At 39.7% G+C, this 21,122-nt stretch overlaps 2 protein-coding genes across 6 annotated transcripts in view; one reads left to right on the top strand and one right to left on the bottom strand.

Moving 5' to 3' along the window:
* Positions 1 to 3,234: 3,234 nt before the first annotated feature.
* Positions 3,235 to 8,943, top strand: LOC117411731 (histone-lysine N-methyltransferase SETMAR-like). 2 transcript variants are annotated; one of them, XM_059000314.1, is made up of 2 exons: positions 3,235 to 3,439; positions 7,510 to 8,943. In XM_059000314.1, the coding sequence occupies exons 1-2, from the start codon at positions 3,395 to 3,397 to the stop codon at positions 8,290 to 8,292; spliced, it is 828 nt and encodes a 275-aa protein (XP_058856297.1). In that variant the 5' UTR covers positions 3,235 to 3,394; the 3' UTR covers positions 8,293 to 8,943. The 2 variants fall into 2 exon arrangements, with proteins under 2 accessions (XP_058856297.1, XP_033875334.1); XM_034019443.3 differs by having other exon boundaries at positions 3,235 to 3,465; positions 7,510 to 8,776.
* Positions 8,944 to 16,265: 7,322 nt separating this feature from the next.
* The window catches only part of LOC131696481 (formylglycine-generating enzyme-like), a 44,980-nt gene continuing 40,123 nt past the window's right edge, over positions 16,266 to 21,122 (bottom strand). For 2 of the 4 annotated variants that reach the window (XR_009308859.1, XM_059000117.1), the window contains exon 9: positions 16,628 to 16,763. Coding sequence is in view for 1 of the 4 variants with exons in the window: in XM_034019458.3 (XP_033875349.3) it covers positions 16,650 to 16,763 (114 nt within the window). In the remaining 3 variants the exon portion in view is untranslated. Of the gene's footprint in view, positions 16,764 to 21,122 lie in introns of all 4 variants that reach the window. The other 2 variants (XM_034019458.3, XM_059000118.1) reach the window with 2 other exon arrangements.

Here is a 21,122-nt window from a genome sequence, read left to right as displayed (position 1 = left end):
CAGATCCAGAGAGGGAGGGACAACAAACAGATCCAGAGAGGGAGGGACAACAAACAGATCCAGAGAAAGAAAGTAATCAAGCCGCTGCAGCAACTCCTTCCAGAAATGAGAGCGATTTAGGTGACAAAGACACTGGGCCCAGACAAGTGAAGCTGAATAGCTACCCACACGAAAGTTTTGGTACATAGAAAAGGGCATTTCAGCACTGCTGTTTTGAGAAATACAATTGGGTAGAATACTCTGTCCACAAAAACGCAGCTTTCTGCTTTCCATGTAGAGTTTTTGGCAAAAACATTAAATTTGATTCTTTTGTCAGTAATGGCTGCAAAAATTGGAAAAAAGCTTTGTTTATCTTCGGTAAACATGAGATGGCACAAACACACAGAGACAGTGTTGTGGCATGGCAAAGCTACCAGGCAACTAGCAATCATGGGAACATTGCTCAGATTTTAACATCTGCCCATGCTAGTGATATTGCAGAGAGAAGGGAGTATCTGAGGAGAAATGTTGCAGTCACCTCAATGTTAGGAAGACAGGGACTCTCTTTTCGTGCCAATGATGAATCTAGTGAAAGCACAAATAGAGGGAACTTTCTTGAATGTATCTTTTGAAGGAGTTTGACCCTTTCCTGCAAAGGTACAATACTCCATCAAATGCGACGTATCTCTCTCCAGAATCTCAGAATGACATGATCGAATGCTGTGCTCAAGAGATTACGGACACCATAGTCTCTGAGATGTCAAAGTCTGGAATGTATGCCATTATGGCGGATGAGGCCAGGGATGGGCAGTCTGAACAGTTGGCTCTGTGTGTTAGGTATGTGACAGAGGGGACAGTTAAGGAGCGTTTACTAGCACTAGCAGAAATCAAGTCATTTGATGCCCAATCGATAGCAAATGAGTTGCAACAGCAGCTCCAAATGAGAGGGGTAGCAGCCTAAAGTGCGTTGCACAGACCTATGATGGTGCAGCTGTCATGAGTGGGTCCAAAGGAGGTGTGCAAGCACATTTCAGAGTGCTGCATCCGGAGGCAATTTATGTACATTGCTATGCTCATGAGCTTAATTTGGTGTTGTGTCATACTTGCAGGGCTATTCCGGAGGCTGCTGAGTTTTTCAGTTTCTTGGAGAATGTGTATTTGTTTTTCAGTACATCCCTAGTTAACCACCACAAGTTCAAAGAAGCTCAGTCCAAACTTGGAATAGCATCAGCTGAACTTGTACAACTCTCAAACACTCGCTGGGCATGCCAGCTGCGGTCCATAAATGCAGTCCTGGACACTTTAACTGCTATTTTTGATTGTCTATCTGCCATTGGATCCCCCATGGCTGTTGGTCTGAGAGCAAAGCTTCATAAGTTCCCCACCGTGTATTTGCTACTGATGTTTCAGTCCCTTCTTTCTATAACTGAGGGACTACACAAGTTCCTCCAGAAAGAGACTGTAGACCTGGCAGAAGCTTGTTTCGGCAAACAAGCTGTATGTGACACACTGATAGGCAAACGCACAGATGCATTTGCCACAGAACTTTATGACAGAACCAAAGCACTCTGTGAAATTCACAATATTCCAGAGGCAGATGCAGCAAGAAAGCGCAAACAAAGGAAAATGCGAGATTTTGTGGTGGAGACCTCCTTGGGTTTAGGCACAGAATTGTCATGTTCCCAAACACTGAAAACAGAGTTGTTGCTCCCCTGCTTGGACAGGATGGTTTGTGAGCTTGACCAGCGATTCTCGACTGTAGATGCAGGTCTGCTCAAAGACATACAGGCATGCAGCCCCAACTCAAAAAACTTCCTAGATACATCATGCTTAACTGAGTTTGCCAAGCACTACGGTATTGATGTTAAAACAGAAGAGATGTTGGTGGCCAGAAACTTTCTTGCCCGGAAAAGAGAGGCTGGATGTCCTCCCAAAGATATGCTTGCTGTGCATAACCTCCTGGATGATGATATGTTTCCTTCTCTGAAGGAAATCATTCAGGTTGCCCTCACAATTCCTGTGAGCAGCTGCTCCTGTGAAAGGTCCTTTAGTGTACTGCGCCGGCTGCACTCCTGGTTGCGTAAGACAATGGGTCAGAAAAGGCTTGCAAGTCTTGCAGCCATGTCCATTGAGGGTGAAGTGCTTGAGCCACTAAGCCACAATAGTGTCATTGACCGCTTTGCCACCTTTAAAAATAGGCGGTACAGTTTGATGCGTCCACCCACAAAATAAGCATCAAAAGAGAGAAGCAGGAGGAGCAGTTCTGTAATATAGGTTGTAATATTTGTTTAGGATCTTACTCTTTTATCAGATTTTATTCCTAATTATTTTTCAGTTTTTTTATTTTATTTAGCTCATTAGTTGAATTTAGTTTTGCCCCATTGTGGATGATACTGTTTAAGATGTTCCATGTGTCTGAATTATTGGGTTAATTTTGAGCAACAATTAACAAAAGGGTGAAACTTAAATAAAGATTTTTTTTCTAATGGTATAATATGACCTGCATGTCTTCTCATCTCTCTCTCTATCTCTCTCTCTCTCTCTCTCTCTCTCTCTCTCTCTCTCTCTCTCTCTCTCTCTCTCTCTCTCTCTCTCTCAAAATAAAATCCCAAAAGTATTTTGGCTACATAGTACAGCCATTTTTGTGCCTTTTGTTGGTGTTGGATGGATGGGGACAGAGTGGACTTTAATTTCTTTATTTGGATAGAATTTAAGTAAGTCATATTAGATCAGTGTCTAACACAAACTATGAGACAGGTATACTTTTAGCCAACCTTGACCAAAAATAACCTTATTTTGATAGATTTTACACCTGTTGTTACTCTAAAAATACATGATGAAAAGACATTTTGGGGGCTTTAAAAAAAAATCCTGGGGGAGTATGTGCAGACCCCCCTAAAAGAGGCTTAGCCCCCCTATCCATGAATCTCTAGTGACGTCCCTGGTGACAGCGTACCACTTTCTAACATTACAAGGGTCAAGTTTTGGTACGTGTACTACATTGTGACAATGTACCACTTTATAGCACTACAACGGGTCTGGCGCATTGTGTCCAAAATACTATTTTATTTCCCGGCTACTGCAATCTATTTTTATAACAGCGGAGCACTATTTTTGGGCCACGTGGTGTATTTGCAACCTTAGAAAATAGCACGGTTCCTTTAAATAAAAAAAGAGAGGAGGCGGGAACCATGTCGCAGTGATTGACTTTTAAAGCAGCCAACCAGTGATATGGTGATAGCAACTGACAGCCTACTGAGTCAATCTCTGAACGGAGGATAACAGGAAGTATAACTGAAACGTGAAAGCAGTAGTTTGAATATGCTTGACATTTATTTTTTAAAGTAATACAGTAAACAATAACAGTAAACTGCTAATATCTGGCGTGTAAAAATGAATTTGCTGAGAGGATACGATGTGTGCTGCGGACTTGAGAACCTGGCCGTTTATGTTGAACGAGGTGAAGAGTCTTTGCCACAATTTGAGGTATCTTATACCGGTTGTTGTCGATTTGTGTGGAATGAAAGCGTGGACCGATAAGCTAAAGAACAATGAGGACGTAAACTGGAATCTCATTGCGGAAAACAGTGTGGAGTAGTGGTTATGGCTCTGGACTCTTGACCGGAGGGTCGTGGGTTCAATCCCTTGTGGGAGACACTGCTGCTGTATCCTTGAGCAAGGTACTTTACCTAGATTGCTCCAGTAAAAACCCAGCTGTATAAATGGGTAATTGTATGTAAAAAAAAAATAATGTGATAGCTGTATAATGTATAATATGTATAATGTGATATCTTGTAACAATTGTAAGTCGCCCTGGATAAGGGCGTCTGCTAAGAAATAAATAATAATAATAATAACCGTGGAGAAAATGGTTAAGAGATTGCAAATGTGCGGAACAAAGACATGAAAGCAAAGGGAGATATCTCTAAGAATACAAGCAATAAAATGTAAATAATAATGTTAATACAGGAGGAAACAGTCACAAGATTCAGAGCAGGGCATTGTGGACTGAATGAATCTCTCTCTGCCTGTTCAGAGTGGAGAGATGTACAAGTGGAATATGTGGAACATGTTTGGTAGAGGAGGTATTATAGCATTTTTATTTATTTCCTTGTCTTCATTTAGAATTATTTTTATTCATTTTTATTAAAAAACAAAACAAAAGTAGGCTTCTAATCAATAAGCTGCATTTCTGTTTCAAAATTAACCCTGGGTATTACGTTAGAAGAAAATGCAATTGTTGAATATTTGTAGTAGCGAACAGAAAAGAAGAACAAGACACAATAACTATTTGACACACGAAGGAAAGGAGGGATTGAAGATTTAACTGGGATATTAGCAGATAACAAGGCATACAGTGCAATGATGAAGTTCATGCGAGAAACTGATCAATATAATTAGATCTGACTAGGACAAAGTAATCCACACTCTGTGCAATAATAACATTAACCAGTGGATGGCATGAGTGAGCCTTTGCTTTATAGGCTTTGGATTCAAAACTAATCTCAACAGAAGATGATTTGTACTTGTTTCTATTAAATACGATTTAATCAACTCTGCTTTAATAATATGACTATAGTAGCTTATCCACCTGGCTGTAATAATATGACTATAGTAGGTTATCCACCTGGCTGAAAACTAGAGAATCCAGTACTATTATGTTTTTTCAGCTTCAGCACAAACCAGAGGTATTTACAGTTACTGTAAAAATATTACTAAATTAGTGCAATAAGAGGACCAACTAGAAGAAATTGAAAATCGACATGAAGAATAGACCTGGTTTGTTTGATACTGACTTGTTGATATATATTAATGCTAAAAGTAAATAGGGGTGTCTTCTGTAACTGGGGCAAGATTATTACTGTATTCTAGCTTTCGTTTTTTAATTCTATTTAAGATTTTTGGTTTTGCTGATAGTAATCCTATGCATGCATTTACAAGGAAAGGGCACCAGAGGGCACCAAAACCTTACTTGTGTGGAAACGTCCTCTTAACCTGAGGCCCTCCAGGGTTTTCTGTTGGGAATGCTAATGGACAGAATCCACCTGCCAGGAACTTCAGTATTAAAGCGACCAGACTCCAGGATAAATCACCCTGCGGGGGAATACCTGCAGCATCAATGTAAAGTAAAATAGACTGTATGCAATGAAAATAGACTCAAATACAATATGTACTGTACAATAAAATAGATTCAAATGTTTCAAGGCTTACTCAAATACCAGTGGAAAATAAATTTAATCAAATGCTTCTAAATGAACTTTGAATACAAATATATATATTTTGGAGTGAGCAGAAATGATTTCCATCGGTAGTGTAATGTAATTCAAAGTTCGTTATGGATTCTGTCCCCTGTCGATGAGATGAGGTTAAAAGCTCTATAACCGCAATGCAGACCAGCTCTTTTACATAATGGTTAAGGTGCTTGCTTGTTGTGTGCCGGGTCACTGGTTTGGACCCGTCCTCCACCCTGTTAAAATCGCACAGGCATGCTTGTCATGTCCCTGACTAAGCAGGTACTGTGTTAGAGTGATGTGGTCATTTAGATTTTAAACACAAAAATGCAAGACACACAATGGTTTCTTGCATCTCCAGCAGACACAGGACTATACTGGTCAACAATTTCACATACCGTATGGTTAGTTTTCAAATTAAACCTGTTCAGTTAGTAACACACTTATCAAGAAAAGGAAAATAACTTTTGAATAGAGCTGTGTTAATATTCTCTGCGGATGTATCACCCTATCTGATGAGAAATTAGAATGAGGGGTTCAGTGTATCTCAAGAGAGATAACAAGTGTGCTGACATGTAACAGATTGTTGATGCAACATTCGTGGCCATACCAGTGCAAAAAAAAGAGCACATTTCACAAAATCACAACGGTAACATCAGGAGTGTAATGATACACACATGTAACAGCATAAGAGTACAGTACCATCACCAAAGTGGTCCCTCTCCACTGAGCATACCTCATGCCATATGGCCATTTGTGGTATACATAGACATCTGTGTGCTACATTTTATCAGGTTGTTTTTTTTTTTAGAGCTGTTCAGATCAGTATCTTTCCTAAAAGTACTATGTATGACCTTAGTAGAGCTAATAAGCAGAGCAAGTTTCCTTTTTAAGCCTTTCTAATTTACCCCGTCGATTGTTATCTTTTAATAGATTCCTGATTAACCTTATCTGACGTCAGACTGCTAGACCCATGGGGATAGATGCCAGTCCCTTCTGTTCAAATTGCATTGCCAGGGATGGAAATGAGACACAGATGCAGTTTCAAATGAGACGCTTCCTAACTGATAATAAGGGCTGTCATTTCTGCACGTCTGTCAATTGAACAGCGTACAAGATTAGTTTCCGGACTGTATTTAGGGAAACTGTATTAAGTTGTTCGAGGAACGGAAAACTACAGCTTACTGTGGCTACAGTTGAGGTTTTTTTTAGGACATTGAATATTGTTTAATCTCCATTCAAAGTTCCTTCTCCTATGCACCATTATAAACCACACGGATTGTCTCAGCCAATCAGAATCCAAAGCGGTCATTATTCCACAGGTAGAGGCCCTCTCAAATCTAATGGGACTTTAGAATTGAAACTCATTTAAAATGGTGACATACAATTTACAGCAAGACTAGGGGTGGGGATTGTATTGCCGATATCGCAGTACATATAGGAAAGCAACTGGGGATGGGGAGTTTTTCTCACTAAATATATTGGTATCCCTGAAGAGATCGTTGTGTCCTCTTTAAAAATATGCCATGGATTATTATGGTCAAGGTTTTCTAATGATTATGACGTTTTAATGGTCTGTCAGATACATGTATGCAGCTTTGTGTCACTGTCATTTGTACCTCACTAATTACTATAGTACAGGTGTCAGATGGAGGCTGTCTATTAAAGGTTTTTGAATGGTATTGGTTGTGTTACTCAGAACTATAGAATATATTACCAGGCTCCATTTTGTAATTGCTTGAAGTGTTCATTACAAATCTAGAACTTCAAAGAGAGAAACCTTTATAAACATGTCTGCCCATTACTGCTCTGCCTGACCTTTTAAAACAGCCCATTGTGCCTGGTCTGAATTGTAGTGAATGAAATGTATATTTTTCCTATGAAATAATTATCAAGTGGAGTGGTGGTAAACTAGGTTAATCTTTGCTGAATACGTTCTATTTGAGATAATGTTGCTCAAGTTAACAAGAACATTGATTAAAGGCTCTTTCGTTCCTTTGATACTAAAGAGATAAAACACCTTTGACTCTGGCCTGTAAAATGTATCTACAGTACTGTGCATGCTGTTTACTGAGTGTTTGGAAGATCTTTGTAAGGACCACCCACGTTATCCAAACCATCTGTCAAGCGCTTGCTGTGCCAGTCAAGCCAAGGATAATTTTATAGGAAAAATGACTGATATCCTCACTGTAAGCACAACTTTAGATAGCAAATCCCACAAACTGTACTGCCCACACTTTTTGCTATAAAACAGTGGCAGACCAGTATAACCACTAATGGAAATGTCTTTGTTTCACAGTACTCTCCAGAGCATGTAAGCGGGCCTGGCGCTGATCAGGATCCCAGTGAGATTACCTATCTAGGATGTGACTGCGTGTCTACTTCCTGTAGGCCGGACTCCTGCTCTTGTCTTCAACACCACGGCGAGTCGTACGATGAAAACCTGTGTCTCAGAGACTGCGAGAGAAAGGAGACCGACTTTTCCAGGCCTGTTTTTGAGTGTAATGTCATGTGTAAATGTAGCGAAGCCTGCAAGAACAGAGTTGTGCAGAGAGGTCTGGGATACAGGCTTCAGATGTTTAAGGGTGGGACCAAAGGATGGGGTCTGCACACAATGGAGTTCATCCCGAAAGGGCGCTTCGTGTGCCAGTATGCCGGAGAGGTCATTGGTTTGGCTGAAGCTCGCAGAAGATTGCAATCCCAGAAGCCTGGTGATATGAATTACCTCATAGCAGTGAAGGAGCACATAGACGGTGGAAAAATGATTGAAACTTTTGTAGACCCAGCTGTTGTTGGAAATGTGGGAAGATTCCTCAACCACTCCTGCCAGCCCAATTTGTTCATGGTACCTGTACGTGTGAACTCCGTGGTGCCCAAACTGGCGCTGTTTGCTGGGCGGGACATCCTGGCAGGGGAGGAGCTGATGTACGATTACTCGGGAAGGTATAAAAATGTGACTGAAAAAGCCTCAGTTCAAGAAACGACAGACATTGACCTCGTGGAACGCAAACCCTGTTACTGCGGAGCCGAGACCTGCAGTGGTTTCCTGCCTTTTGACATTTCTGTCATGAACAGTGGTTAAATATCCATTTAAAATGCAATTGGAATTTATTATTAACACGTGTGTTAATTAACATGCAAGTGCAGAGTAGACAAACTGGTATTGCTGTTCTCAATGGGTTCTTTTTCTTCTAGAATATTCAATAATAGATAGATGGACTGATAGATGCAGGAATTGTAGATCATCTTATATCGAGTGGATGCTGTAGATAGATCATCCATAACTCTAAAACACTCAATAGTGCTACATTTAGAAATACTAAAAGAAACGGAATACATTCAATGACAAACTTTTTGACTAGAAGTCTTTCTCGGTGTCTTCAATGAAAAAGACTTGTGGTTGAAACGATTGTCCCAGAATATGCTGTCTACATTTTACTATTATACTGCACTGTTGGTGCTAGTTATATGAATCAGTACTGTCTTATGTATGCAAAATAAACAAGATTCTATTATTTGTGTACATTTACATGCAAGCAATCATATTTAATAAAGGCTAGGAGAGATGTCATGTTTATATTATTATTATTATTATTTTAATAATCAGCACAATCTATACATTTCTAGCGATGTTACAGTGTATTCCAGGGAAAGTATGATTTGCGGTACACTCAAGATATGTTGCTGAATCTGGTAAATTCACAGAATAAAGAAGAAATGCTGTTGTTACTTATTCATTTGTTCTACAGTTACACAAAGGCAGGCATAGCAGGTGTTAAGTGAAGCTCTCACTGTAAAGGTACTGAAATGCATCAGATATGACAAGTTCAGCTGCAGTCATGAGGGCAGCATGGAAATGGCATGGTAAGTAATAAAGGGTAGGAAATGGATTTTAAAACCTCATTGTTCATCAATGTGTTCAATAGGGCAGTGGTGTCACATGGCCTTGTTCCCTTGGAGTAGGGTTAGTATGGGTTAGTGACGAAGACCATCGAAGAGCGCTTTCTCTTTGGAACTGAAACCTGTGACACCGTGGTTTGAGTTATAGTGTGGCATTGTCCTGCATTATGGGTAGAGTGCTCATATGTATTGTAGGACTGGGCACAGCACTGGTAACAGTGACAGTACAAGTTATAAGCACCACAAATTAGGGCCATTTACCATTAAAGTGTGACAGAGAGCAAACTAAATGTTATTTTTATCCTGGATATACTTTAAAAGTTACAGAACTCACTCAATGTGACACCAAATGCGTCCTCATTTTAATGCAAGCAATCCCCACGGAGAGTCAACCCACATATCAAAGTTAATACTTAAAAAATAAACCAGAACTAGACAAAAATGGAACAGTTTCACAGGAGTTTGCAGGATGGTGAATTTAAGAATGGTTTTCAGAAGTAGGGCAGCACTATAAGAGAATAATACCAGTTACTTTAGAAGAACACCCAAGGGTTCATTTTTAATTGCACTAGTCTGTAAGGATTCTAGTAATATACCACAAGATGAAATGTGTCATGATTTAACTAGCTTCTTTGTGTTGTAGTTTTCAAAAAATGGTCCCCAGTAACAATTATTTAGATTCTAAAAGCAGTCGTTAAAGATTATTTCCTATTTTATGTTCAAATAAGATATGCAAATGATTGTGAAATCTATAGGATTATATTACTGATTAGAAAACATGTATTAAAAAAAAAAAAAAGACTCAGGTTTTGGAAGAAAAAAAAAGGCCAAGAAATCCACTTGCATTTGGTTTCTAAAATGTAACCTTTGTGTTTCTTTTGTAACTTACTAGTTAGATGTAAGAATTCACATTATTTTCTCTGTCCAAATGCTGTATTTCTTTGCTTTGTATCACAAGTTGAGTCTCTCTGCAATCCACTGGGATTCCAACTCTTGTTATCTTACATGGTACAGTTTCAATGAACAAATGTCACAAAGGTTCCCCTTCACAGTAATACACAACCACCTGTGACAGGTGATGGATTCTGTTGCAGTCACAATATTTTTTATTAAAAAGCTCAAAGCACTTGCCACATACTAGCTACAGCTAGAGAACACATGTTTGGAGGTCTCCCTTGCTAGGTTAAAAAAAACTATCTAGTAAAAGCGCTCCGCGTGGAGTGCAGGATGTGCCCTATACGTCGCCAGTTCGAGTCCAGGCTATTCCACTGCCGACCGTGGACGGGAGTTCCCAGGGGGCGGCGCACAATAGGCCGGAGGGTTAGGTCGGCCAGGGTGTTCTCGGCTCACCGCGCACCAGCGACCCCTGTAGTCTGGCCGGGCGCCTGCGGGCTTGCCTGTAAGCTGCCCGAGAGCTGCATTGTCCTCCGACACTGTAGCTCTTGAGTGGCTGCATGGTGAGTCCGCAGTGTGAAAGAAAGTGGTCAGCTGACGGCACACGCTTCGGAGGACAGCGTGTGTTAGTCTTCACCCTCCTGAGTCAGCGCAGGGGTGGTAGCGGTGAGCTGAGCCTAAAAATAATTGTCCATTTCAAAATTGGGAGAAAATAATAAAAATAATTGGTAACGACTAAATTAAAAAAATAATAAATAAATCGGAAGCCATAGTGTACATTTACTCTCAAGTGATCAAAGCCTTGCAATTACATTGCTTAAGTGGCAGGCATGAAACTGATTTGTGGGCTGTGCGTTGAGGTTACCTTCTCTTCCCCAACCTGGTCTGGCAATCAAACTGCCCACTGCCTATCAGTGGGGCTGAGATGGCAATTAATCTGCAGAACTGAGTGTCTTGAAAGGCGAGGCCTAACATCAAAATGCTTTAATTGAACTGTTTTTTCTTCTATTAAAAATCCTGTTTTTAAATAGCAATCCTGACTAAAAGTACTTCCAATCATAGCTTCAATTCACATTCTACCCTGTAACCGTCTGTTCTGTGTCATTAATGAATACCCGGTATTGCAGTAAAGCTGCATTTGCACTGCAAAACTCTCATACCCTTGTATCCCCTTCCTCAGCAAGCAGGTTCATTCGACTCAAAAATGAATGGTTAGTAAAGCATTGGTCCAGGTTTCCATAGTTGGCCCCTGAAACTATTACTATGCAGTTATACACTCAGAACACCAGTGCACTACGCAGCTTCTTCATTCATTGTTGCTGCACACTCAAGCTCTGTTGCAGTCTGAATGCTTGACTTCCTGCCTAAGGACCCCAATAGTGCCCCGTTTAGCATGACCCAATTAAGTCAGCCAAGTGCTGTCTGCTGGTGAACAATATTGGCCATACAGTGGAATACAACAGTAACATTTTTGAAGAAAGCCATAGACAGACTCCCCTAATACTGTAAGCAAGTACCCAGGCCATACAGATTAGCTCCGCTCACACAGTAAACAGCTGCACAAAGCTATTCCAGATAGTCAATCAAATACAGTTCAAACAGTAATAAACATGACCGGGCATTTAAAGGAGTGCTAATCAAGGCTTTAAAATTACTTGCAACATTATCACTGGCTCCCCTTGAAGATCTGTTGGTTCTATGATTGCATGTTATACTTCAGTTTGGAACATGCAGACATTTCAAAGACAGCATTATAGATACAGTATGAACAGTTTCTGCTGCTTCCTGGTTCTTGTGTTGTGGTTCATTCTAATGTCAAGCAGCAGTCAGACTGGGACCAATAGCACAGGGTCCAGGATGGAGCATTAAAAACTTATAAGTTAAAGAAATGATTTTAAAATAATGGTTAGCCCTCATTTAAGCCTTACCACTCAATGCAGTCTATGTAGTTGCTCTTCTCTCCTCTACCTCACCTCGCAGTCAGTGCTTATTGCTTTATAGCAGCATCTTCAAATACCATCTTATCTTCCCTTAGGCCGAAAAGTTGAAGTTGAAGTTGAAGAGTGGGAATGTACCTTATTCCAATAAATGGCTCAAACAAAAACTCAAATTTAATAAGATAACATATTGCTTGTGGCCAGAACTGGAGAAAACAGGCTTCTCTACTATCCATATAACATTAGTTTGTAACGTGACCATGATTAAACTACACACGGGGAGGAGGAAAATCACTGTACTCGTTATGAATACTTTTGTATACTTGTTACTTGGCACAACCCTAGCAATTACCATAAATGAAATGTTGGTGGATCTCTGCCCTCTCATAAACCATTATAGCCATTTCAGCTTAAAGTAATATACCTTTAAGGTTTAATCTATTTATGTAGCCTGCCCTATACATTACATATTTTCTATTCAGCTGTAACACGATGTAACAAATCAGGGATCAATGTCACACACACATTTTCCGTGACTATTAAAATATATTTAAAATTCAAACACATTTTTGTGGAATAAGGAAATAATACAACTTAAGCCAATAGAAACGCTGGCCATTTTGTGTAAAAGCTTTTAGTTCCAGTGCTTTGAAGTTTGACATAAATTATGAATCTGGTAAATGAAGTTCTAAATGCTTTGAGTACCTGTTTGTGTCTCATTATTCATTGATCTTTCCCTTTCATTGGGAGACAAGCCCGCTGAAAGATGTTGGTTCTTCAGATCGCCGATCAAATTCAGGCACTTGAAATAGGTTCGAACATGGCGTTGCAGAAATACACAGTGGGACCTGGTGCTTACATCATTTCAGGATAATACATGACTGACTGGAGGCAGCTTAGTATGACTGTAGCTAACATAATAACCCCAGAACTCTCCCAGGCTGTGCACTTTCATTTGTTATACATGTCCCAGATGTCCAGTTCTGAAAGAAACGTGTTAAAGTAAACATCTATTTTTATTTTACAGTACTACACCTGGTTAAAGAAATCTCTGTTAACAAGCCTGGCTTTCAGTTAGCATTGCACTGACTTGGTCATTTCACTGGAGAGTGAAATTGTCCCCACCCCTTCAATGGCTTCTTTCCTGTCCTTACCAACCAGCTGCTTCCCAGCTTTATTAAGATCCTTTGAGTGTTTCTAAATTCAGCACTATCCAGTGTTTAATAGCTATGCATGGACTTCTCACTTTAGTATACTGTAATACGTTCAGAGGGTAATCCTCATGAAACACCAATTTGGATGGGCCACCCTATCAATGAAAGACTCAACCTCGAGGAATAACGAATGCTGTGAGGTGCACTGAAGGAGCAGCCGAGTAGCAGCATGTCTTAGACCAGGGGTCTCCAACCCTGGTCCTGGAGAGCTACTGTGGCTGCTGGTTTTCGTTTCAACCAACCTCTCAGTTATTTAATTGAACCAATTATTGGCTTAATTAGTCAAGATTAACATCTTTAGCCACTGGTGATGTAAAGACACTTATAAAACCTGCTGGATAGGGGCTCTCCAGGACCAGGGTGGGAGACCCCTGTCTTTGACTGATGCAGGTTTGTATAAACACCCCATTGAGCCAGTCTGTGACTCCAGCTTATCATCTGGTTTTGAAGACTCAAGTGGACTAGATCATGTGTTTGACACTCACCAGACTCCTATGGCAACAAAGCAATACAGCCTGCTATGAAAGCTGTAGAAAACGACACGGTGTAGCTGCCTTCTTAATTTAAAGAAGTTCATTTGGATGTTAATAATGCCTTCTTTGTATGCTATCACATCTGTAGGGAAGATTGGTGAGCACTGCTGATGGGAAGCATCAAGTGCAACAGGCAGTGCTGTGTGATACACTGCTGTTACGGATTCTGTCCCGTCAGTGAGATTAGGTTAAAAGCTCAAAAACCACAAATGCAGATGAGCCCAGCTCATTTGCATAGTGGTAAGATGCTCGCTTGCAGTTTGCAGGGTCACTTGTTCGTGCTCAGCCTCCACCCTCATATACTGATGCTGCAGCACGGAACTCACAGACTGGCTGCAGCCAATCACCCAGGTTATGGGGGTAAAATTTGTATTTTTTTTTCTAAAATAAAGATAGATTGATACCTTGAAATGTGTCGCCTGCCCTGTTGTTTTAAAAAGATAAAGTGGGAAAATAATGTAATAATGTAATGGAATAATGTTTTTATGTTGCTGCCCTAAGGAATCGCTGTATGAAAGCTGAATGTGTTGCAATTTATGGTGCAAGACTGGTAATCTGACAGATATTAATTGAGGGCTATAGCAGGAGCTCAGTTAGCAGGTGCTACATATTCCTACTGTTTTACAAGGACAGATGTCACTGCAGAGAGCATACATTGTAGATGTGTTGTAAAAATACGGTTGTGAAAAATAGGATAGAAAAATATTTGGAGCCCAAAGGTAGGGACCCTAAACCAAAGTATAAACTCGTTTCAGCCAGTCATTATCCAACAAGTCCTCTAAAAGCTGCATACATTTCAAGCAGCCTAAGTGATCCAGACCAAAATATTACCTAAAAACACATAAAAAATATATCTGTATAAAAAGAAAAAAACATTATAGCGTTAATGTCCTCTGAAGCGGTCATTACCTGTAGATATTTCTTTTGGCACGGGATACCTAAGAGTCACCACGGTCAGTTATCAATAGGCATGTAATAGCCACTGCATCCAACATCATTACATAAGAGAATGGAGCACATAGTTCTACAGCTATGGCCAAAAGTTTTGCATCACCCTATAGAATGAACACATTTTGCTTCATAAAGTCAAATGAAACCTGCTAAATAATGTTACGTTAACATATTGAATTACATACCGCTTTGTAGTTTTCCATATACTTCACAAAAACTGACAAAAATTGAAAAATGCGACATTTAAAAATCTAACATGAAATACTGTACTACTATTATGGCTTCCGGTAGACTTTTGCGATATCATTTTATAGTTTCTTTGATTACATGATGTTAAATAAAAGATCTAAATCATGTTCATATTTTTTAAATGTCTCAATCCTAAAATTCTAGTGATGCAAAGCTTTTAGCCATAGTTCTATATTTTGACAATTCCACGCTCACAAAGCAGTCTGGCTGTGGCCTTTTGAGCTCAGTATTGTTTGGCAACTGTAAACACCTGTTATTTACTCATGGTAACAAGCATTTCACAGGGCTGGGACTTACTCAGTGAGAACACGTCAGGAGAGGTTCCCATCAAGAGCTCTGTATGATCTCTACCAGCATGTGCTCTTGTCAGAAAGGGAAGACTTCAACCCATGCTATTTTTCCTTTAGTTCCATTCTTTTTCAGCTGTTTATTATCCACCACTAAGGATGCAAATCCTGGAAGTAGTAACAGTACCTACGTATGTCACGCTTTTTTTTTTAGTAGTTCTTGTTCAAAGAAACTTGCTAAGGACCTTTTTGTTAAAACAAATTATGATCTTGGGTTATGTTGACGATGTGTCTCTAGCCATCAGACTACTTTCTGTGTGTCATTTAAGTTTTCATATATCTATTTAAATGATTGCTCAATTGTGATGGGACATCCTAAAGACATTCTTTAGCACAAACTATTGCGTGTAACAATCAGGGGTTATATGGAGACCGTCTATCTTTCTGTGTGTTGCAGTTACATTTTTACATATACAGTATCTAGCGAACCATTTCTCTAATTGGGTTTAAGCACATTCTGGAGGCATATGTTTGTCTGGCTGAGAAGCTCTTTCAAATCCGATGAAACTAGGACCTTCTTTAGCACAAGTTATATAATGTTTGTATATGGGGGCAGCTGTCCACCTGTTAAACTCACATTTTTATATGGTTAAGGCCGTGGTGATCCACTTGTTCATGTTATTGATGGCTTTAATTTTTAATTTACAAAGAGTAAGAAGGCAGATATCTATGTCAGTATGATACATATACAAAGTGAGGGCTCAACTTGTGCTAAAGAATGTCCTTACCAAGTTTCATCACTGCACATATATGTGTGACATACAGACAAGTGCAGCTATGCATCCCCATATTCTGAAAAAATCTGCTTTTAAGTAGAATAGGCCATATGCAATACATCATATCACCCAAGTCATGAGGACTGTAGTAATTTGTAGTAGATGTAGAAGTTAAATGATCAAACCCTATAGACATGGACAAAACTAAGGCATTTGTTTTACCTTGCACAGTCTGCCAAACCAATTGGTTGTCAAAAACAGCTGCAAGAGTTGGTAAAAAACTGAACCTATCATAACCAACAAACATATAGTACTTTCTTCTTTGTACTGAAATTTTATTCCAGACAGGTATCAATACATAACAACAACAAAATCATTATTAAAATTGGTAATACAAGCAGTCAAAGACCTCTGACATCCTGCTGATCCGATCACACTATCAACTTGCGGATTAGAGAAAGGCCTGCGTCATACATGACAGTACACATGTGTTTATATAATGGGTCTACGTCTTTCCGCCGCAGTTCCTAGGGGGGTGAGTGAGGAGAGCAGTCGCTGATCCTGTCCAAAACAGAAACTATTCATGGTACAGATCCTGAAAAGAATCTATGACAACTTTGTTCAAGGCAGGCCTGCCTCATGGTTGTCATTCAGATCAATAGATGTATTGCAGGGCTCCACGTGTGGTCCTCGACCCTTCACTGCAGGTAGTCTGGGAGCTGGTCAGCGGCACAGCGGAAGCCCAGGTTGGAGGCAGAGCTATCAGGGGTGTTTTGGCTACGAGCCACACAGCGATACCTGTAACAATAAGACTGAACACAAAGACTACTGTTACCATTTAAATACAAATAAACCTGCTTAGAACCAATATTTAAAGTACCACAGAAAAAAAGTGACCACATACGACAGGTGGTGCTATTTTAATTATAAAAAAAATAAATAAATAAGTAAAACAATACAATTTCTTGCCCTTTATACAGTCAGTTACAGATGGCATGGCTGTGGCTCCAATTTGCTCCACAATGTCATTCCACTAGCACTTTCATGCTCGTTAAACAGCCTTGTAACTATGGCATTATAAAAGGGGAGCACTGTTTGTGGGCGGGGCTGGGTTACAGTGTAAGCTAATCCACCTCCTGCTGTGAAAAGCAGGATCATTTTAGCCTCTAGTGAACACCACGTATAAAAGCCACCACCCAATTCGCACAGCTGGCAGTTTCAGCTTGATAAAAGCCCAGGATTGAATGGCAGACGGCAGGTTAGGTCAGGACTGAGGTGCTTTTGCTCCAAGAGCTATGATTTCTTACTGAAGTGTGCTGCTGCGTACTGTACCCTGCTCTGCATTTCAGTTGAACTTTAAGGCAATTTTCTTTTTCTATCTAAAAATTACCATTTAAAAAATGCTTTCCACCACAAACTGAACGACAGACAGCAGCAAGAGGTACCTAATGAAACCGCTAGACACTGGTATGTCTGCGGCTTGGCAGGAAAGCAACAAAAACTACCTGCTCTCGACTCCTGTTAAAGATTAGTCAAGAACAGACTTTGAACAAAGCTATCCATATGAGTGTGTAAGTCGAAACTATGACCCACAAATATGTCTGTATGCACAGATTCATCATACTTGGGCAAGTGGTTCTTTTGCCTAACCAACCAGAGGCTAGATCTAGGAATACGTAGGTCACCTTAACCTCAAGAATGGCGATACAACGGATTGATTGCTGTATAAAGAAAAGTGCACAGACCATTAAACTATATGAATTTCATATTATTATTATTATTATTATTTATTTCTTAAGATATCACATTATACATTATTTCACATTATACAGATATCACATTATTTTTACATACAATTCCCCATTTATACAGTTGGGTTTTTACTGGAGCAATCTAGGTAAAGTACCTTGCTTAAGGGTACAACAGCAGTATCCCCTACTGGGGATTGAACCCACAACCCTCTAGTCAAGAGGCCAGAGCCAGAGCCAGAGTCCTAACCACTACTCCACACTGCTGCCCCAATAGTACAGCCTAATATTATTTGTTTATTTAGCAGACGCCTTTATCCAAGGCGACTTACAGAGACTAGGGTGTGTGAACTATGCATCAGCTGCAGAGTCACTTACAACTACGTCTCACCCGAAAGACGGAGCACAAGGAGTGACTTGCTCAGGGTCACACAATGAGCCAGTGGCTGAGGTGGGATTTGAACCGGGGACCTCCTGGTTACAAGCCCTTTTCTTTAACCACTGGACCACACAGCCTCCCACAGCCTTCATATACAGCACCATATTTAAACTAGTGGAATACAGCAGGCTTATACTCGTATAGCAGAAGGTTTTTTATCACTTCTACCATAGCAACCAAGTTAAATGAGATCATGGGTCATTGGGTGCTGTTTCAGCAGTGAGTAAGAACTGTTTGGCCACTATTTAGAACACAAGATAGAGAGGCTGAGCCAAAGACAGTCACCTAGCAACCCTATCATCACCACAGAAGGTATTGGATTTCCATTCATTACTCTCTTGTTAAACCCTTATCATATCTGGCCGCATGTAAATCATTAAGAGATTTTCCTTACGTGAACATTACGGGCATAATAAAACCCCTTATATCAAGGAACAGCAATGTGTAAAACGAATTGCGATTATTTCATGTATTCTCATGTTCTGGGCCATTGGCTCCCTATAGCATTCTATTAACCCAAGCTTACTCACAAAATCATTTATTGTTATATGGAAACTAGTGATGCAACAATTAATTCGATTACATTTTGGTGAATCAATGCATCGCAATAGTACCCAGTTTGAAGTCTCCTGTTGTCGGTTTGCATTAAAACCTTGAGTGTGAGTGCGCTGCTCCTGGTGCTAGTACGACAGATTAGCGCGTTGCTAGGATACATACTTCAGGCCTACATTACACATTGGATAAGACAAACCAGAAGTAGGCCAAGTATTCAAGTTTTTTATTATTTTTTTTATTTAAAAATTAAGGCAACACTTTTTTTTTGTTATCTATTAAATCTACCAAATACCTTTTGTTTCAAAGCATGTTGTGTTTGGATTATATGGCAATATTATAGAAGTAGTAGCTGAATTTAGTACGATAGTTACATTAGTCAGGGTTTGTGAGATTAATTCAAAATGCTTTGCTTTTGGACATAAAATTTAAACAGTATTGAACAACCATAGTTCAGAAATGACTTCTGTTAAAATCTAGTATTTTTTATTATTATTACAATGGTAATCTGATGCGGACGCACGCATATTCTTTTCAGTTGTTAAATGCAAGTCCTTTGTATTTCTTTTCTTATAATATGAAGTGTTCTAATTTGAATGCAAGTCTTGCTTTTGTGTTTAACTATTATGCACAACGGTGTTAGCAAACTAACATTTGTTTATCTTGAAAAGTAAAAACATCAATGCATCGATTATCATTGATAAATGTCTATACAATAATCGAATACAAAATTAGGGTGCCGATCGCACCTCTAAAGGAAACATTTACTTTTCAATTATTTTATAATTTTAGAGAGCCCAATAATTTTTCCAACGATTTTCTCACCAGTTTAGAATGTCCAACTATGCTCCCTCATTGCAGCAGTTCCCCACTGCAGCTTAGGAGAACCAAAGGTCAGTGGGGTCCTCTGATCGCATGACCAAACTTGAGAGCAGACGGAGGATATGGGGCAGCCCTGCAGGCGCCTGGCCAGTAGGCTCTGCTGTAGAGTCCCTTGACTGTATGACTCACCCTGCACGCCACATGGACGTGCTTTTACCAGGTGAGCCACTCGGGGGACCCTCCAGAATATTTAAAACACCTTGCAGTCTTGTAATATTGAATCAGCACCATCCTGGTTTCTTATGGTGGCTTGACGCTGTTCAGGCATCCCAAGTGCTCACAAGAATTATCATAAGAGATCAACTGTACATATTTAAAGCAGACTTAATAAATAAACCATAAATTAACAGCTTTTGTGTCATGACTTTATGAATATGGTCACTGTATTTTACTATTAAAGAACAAGGAAACAGAATTAATTATGAATTCTATTGGTGTTATATAGACTACCTATTGTTTAAGAGAAATTAATCTCGCCTATACACCCTAGTCATGTTCAATTTATGGACTCAAGACAATTCAGTTGCAATAAAAAGCATATTACTAAATTATATTTCTGTATCTTCAAGGGTTTAGTAAGCATCTGAGAGTTTCCTATCTTTATAAAAAGGAGAGCAGAGCATATTGTCCCAGATAGCAATCTGAAATGCAATAAGCACTTCTATTTCTGCCCAGCTCAAGGTCAAACTGCCACACTAAGGGAATTAACTTGGTTTGCTATAATCTACATTTCAGATATTATTTGACTTCTTAAAGGAGACAGTCTTCCCAAAGGTTACTGTATTCAAGACCTGTTTGTACAAAAAACAGTGCAAGTTATTCTAAACCATAGTTATTTATTTTTTTGCTTTTTATCAAAACACTTTCAAAAAGTCGGATCCAAAGTCGAGTTGCCAATCTTGGCTGGAGAACCACAATGAGCTCTAAGGGCCGGGAGTTTTGGCAACATCCACTGCCTCAGTTCACCAGGTGAAAGAAGCCTACTCTTCAGTTCCCCTGAGGCGAGCGTGTACCCCAGAGACTGTACTGATTACATAGATCATTTGTACAGGCAGCGGCTGCTATAGAAATGTTGCACTTAATTTCACATTTGAAAAACTAGAAAAAATACACACAGTAACCACGTTTTTCAACCCAAGCATTTCAATGCAACAATCTGTCATCCTCATGCGCCTCCCATGAACTCACTTCACTGTTTCAAAAAAATACATTATGGATTTTACTAAAGAAAACAAATGAGCAATACAAAATAGTGTTTAAACACAGATTGTGGACAAAGCAGGCCAAACATTCTGGGCCGATTTTTCAAAGCTGGTCAAAGTCTAGTTAAACTAATGCTTATCTAGATAGGTGCATTAGCACAGCTTGCTGCTCTCTGACTGCCAGGTTTATTGCACTCTATCTAGGAAGTGGGGTCAGTAGAAGGTTTCTTCATTTCTAGGGCTCTTCTAGGGGAAGAACGCTCATGGTGACTACAATAGAGTTTTAAAAAACAATGAACAAGCGTGTCAGACATTTTGGTTAGCTCTTCCACTTTGATAATTGGTTGT

The sequence above is a fragment of the Acipenser ruthenus genome, chromosome 25, assembly GCF_902713425.1.
Source record: "Acipenser ruthenus chromosome 25, fAciRut3.2 maternal haplotype, whole genome shotgun sequence".
NCBI lineage: Eukaryota > Metazoa > Chordata > Actinopteri > Acipenseriformes > Acipenseridae > Acipenser > Acipenser ruthenus.
The sequence above is the reverse complement of the archived record's forward strand: the minus strand, read 5'-3'. Positions and strand labels throughout refer to the sequence as shown.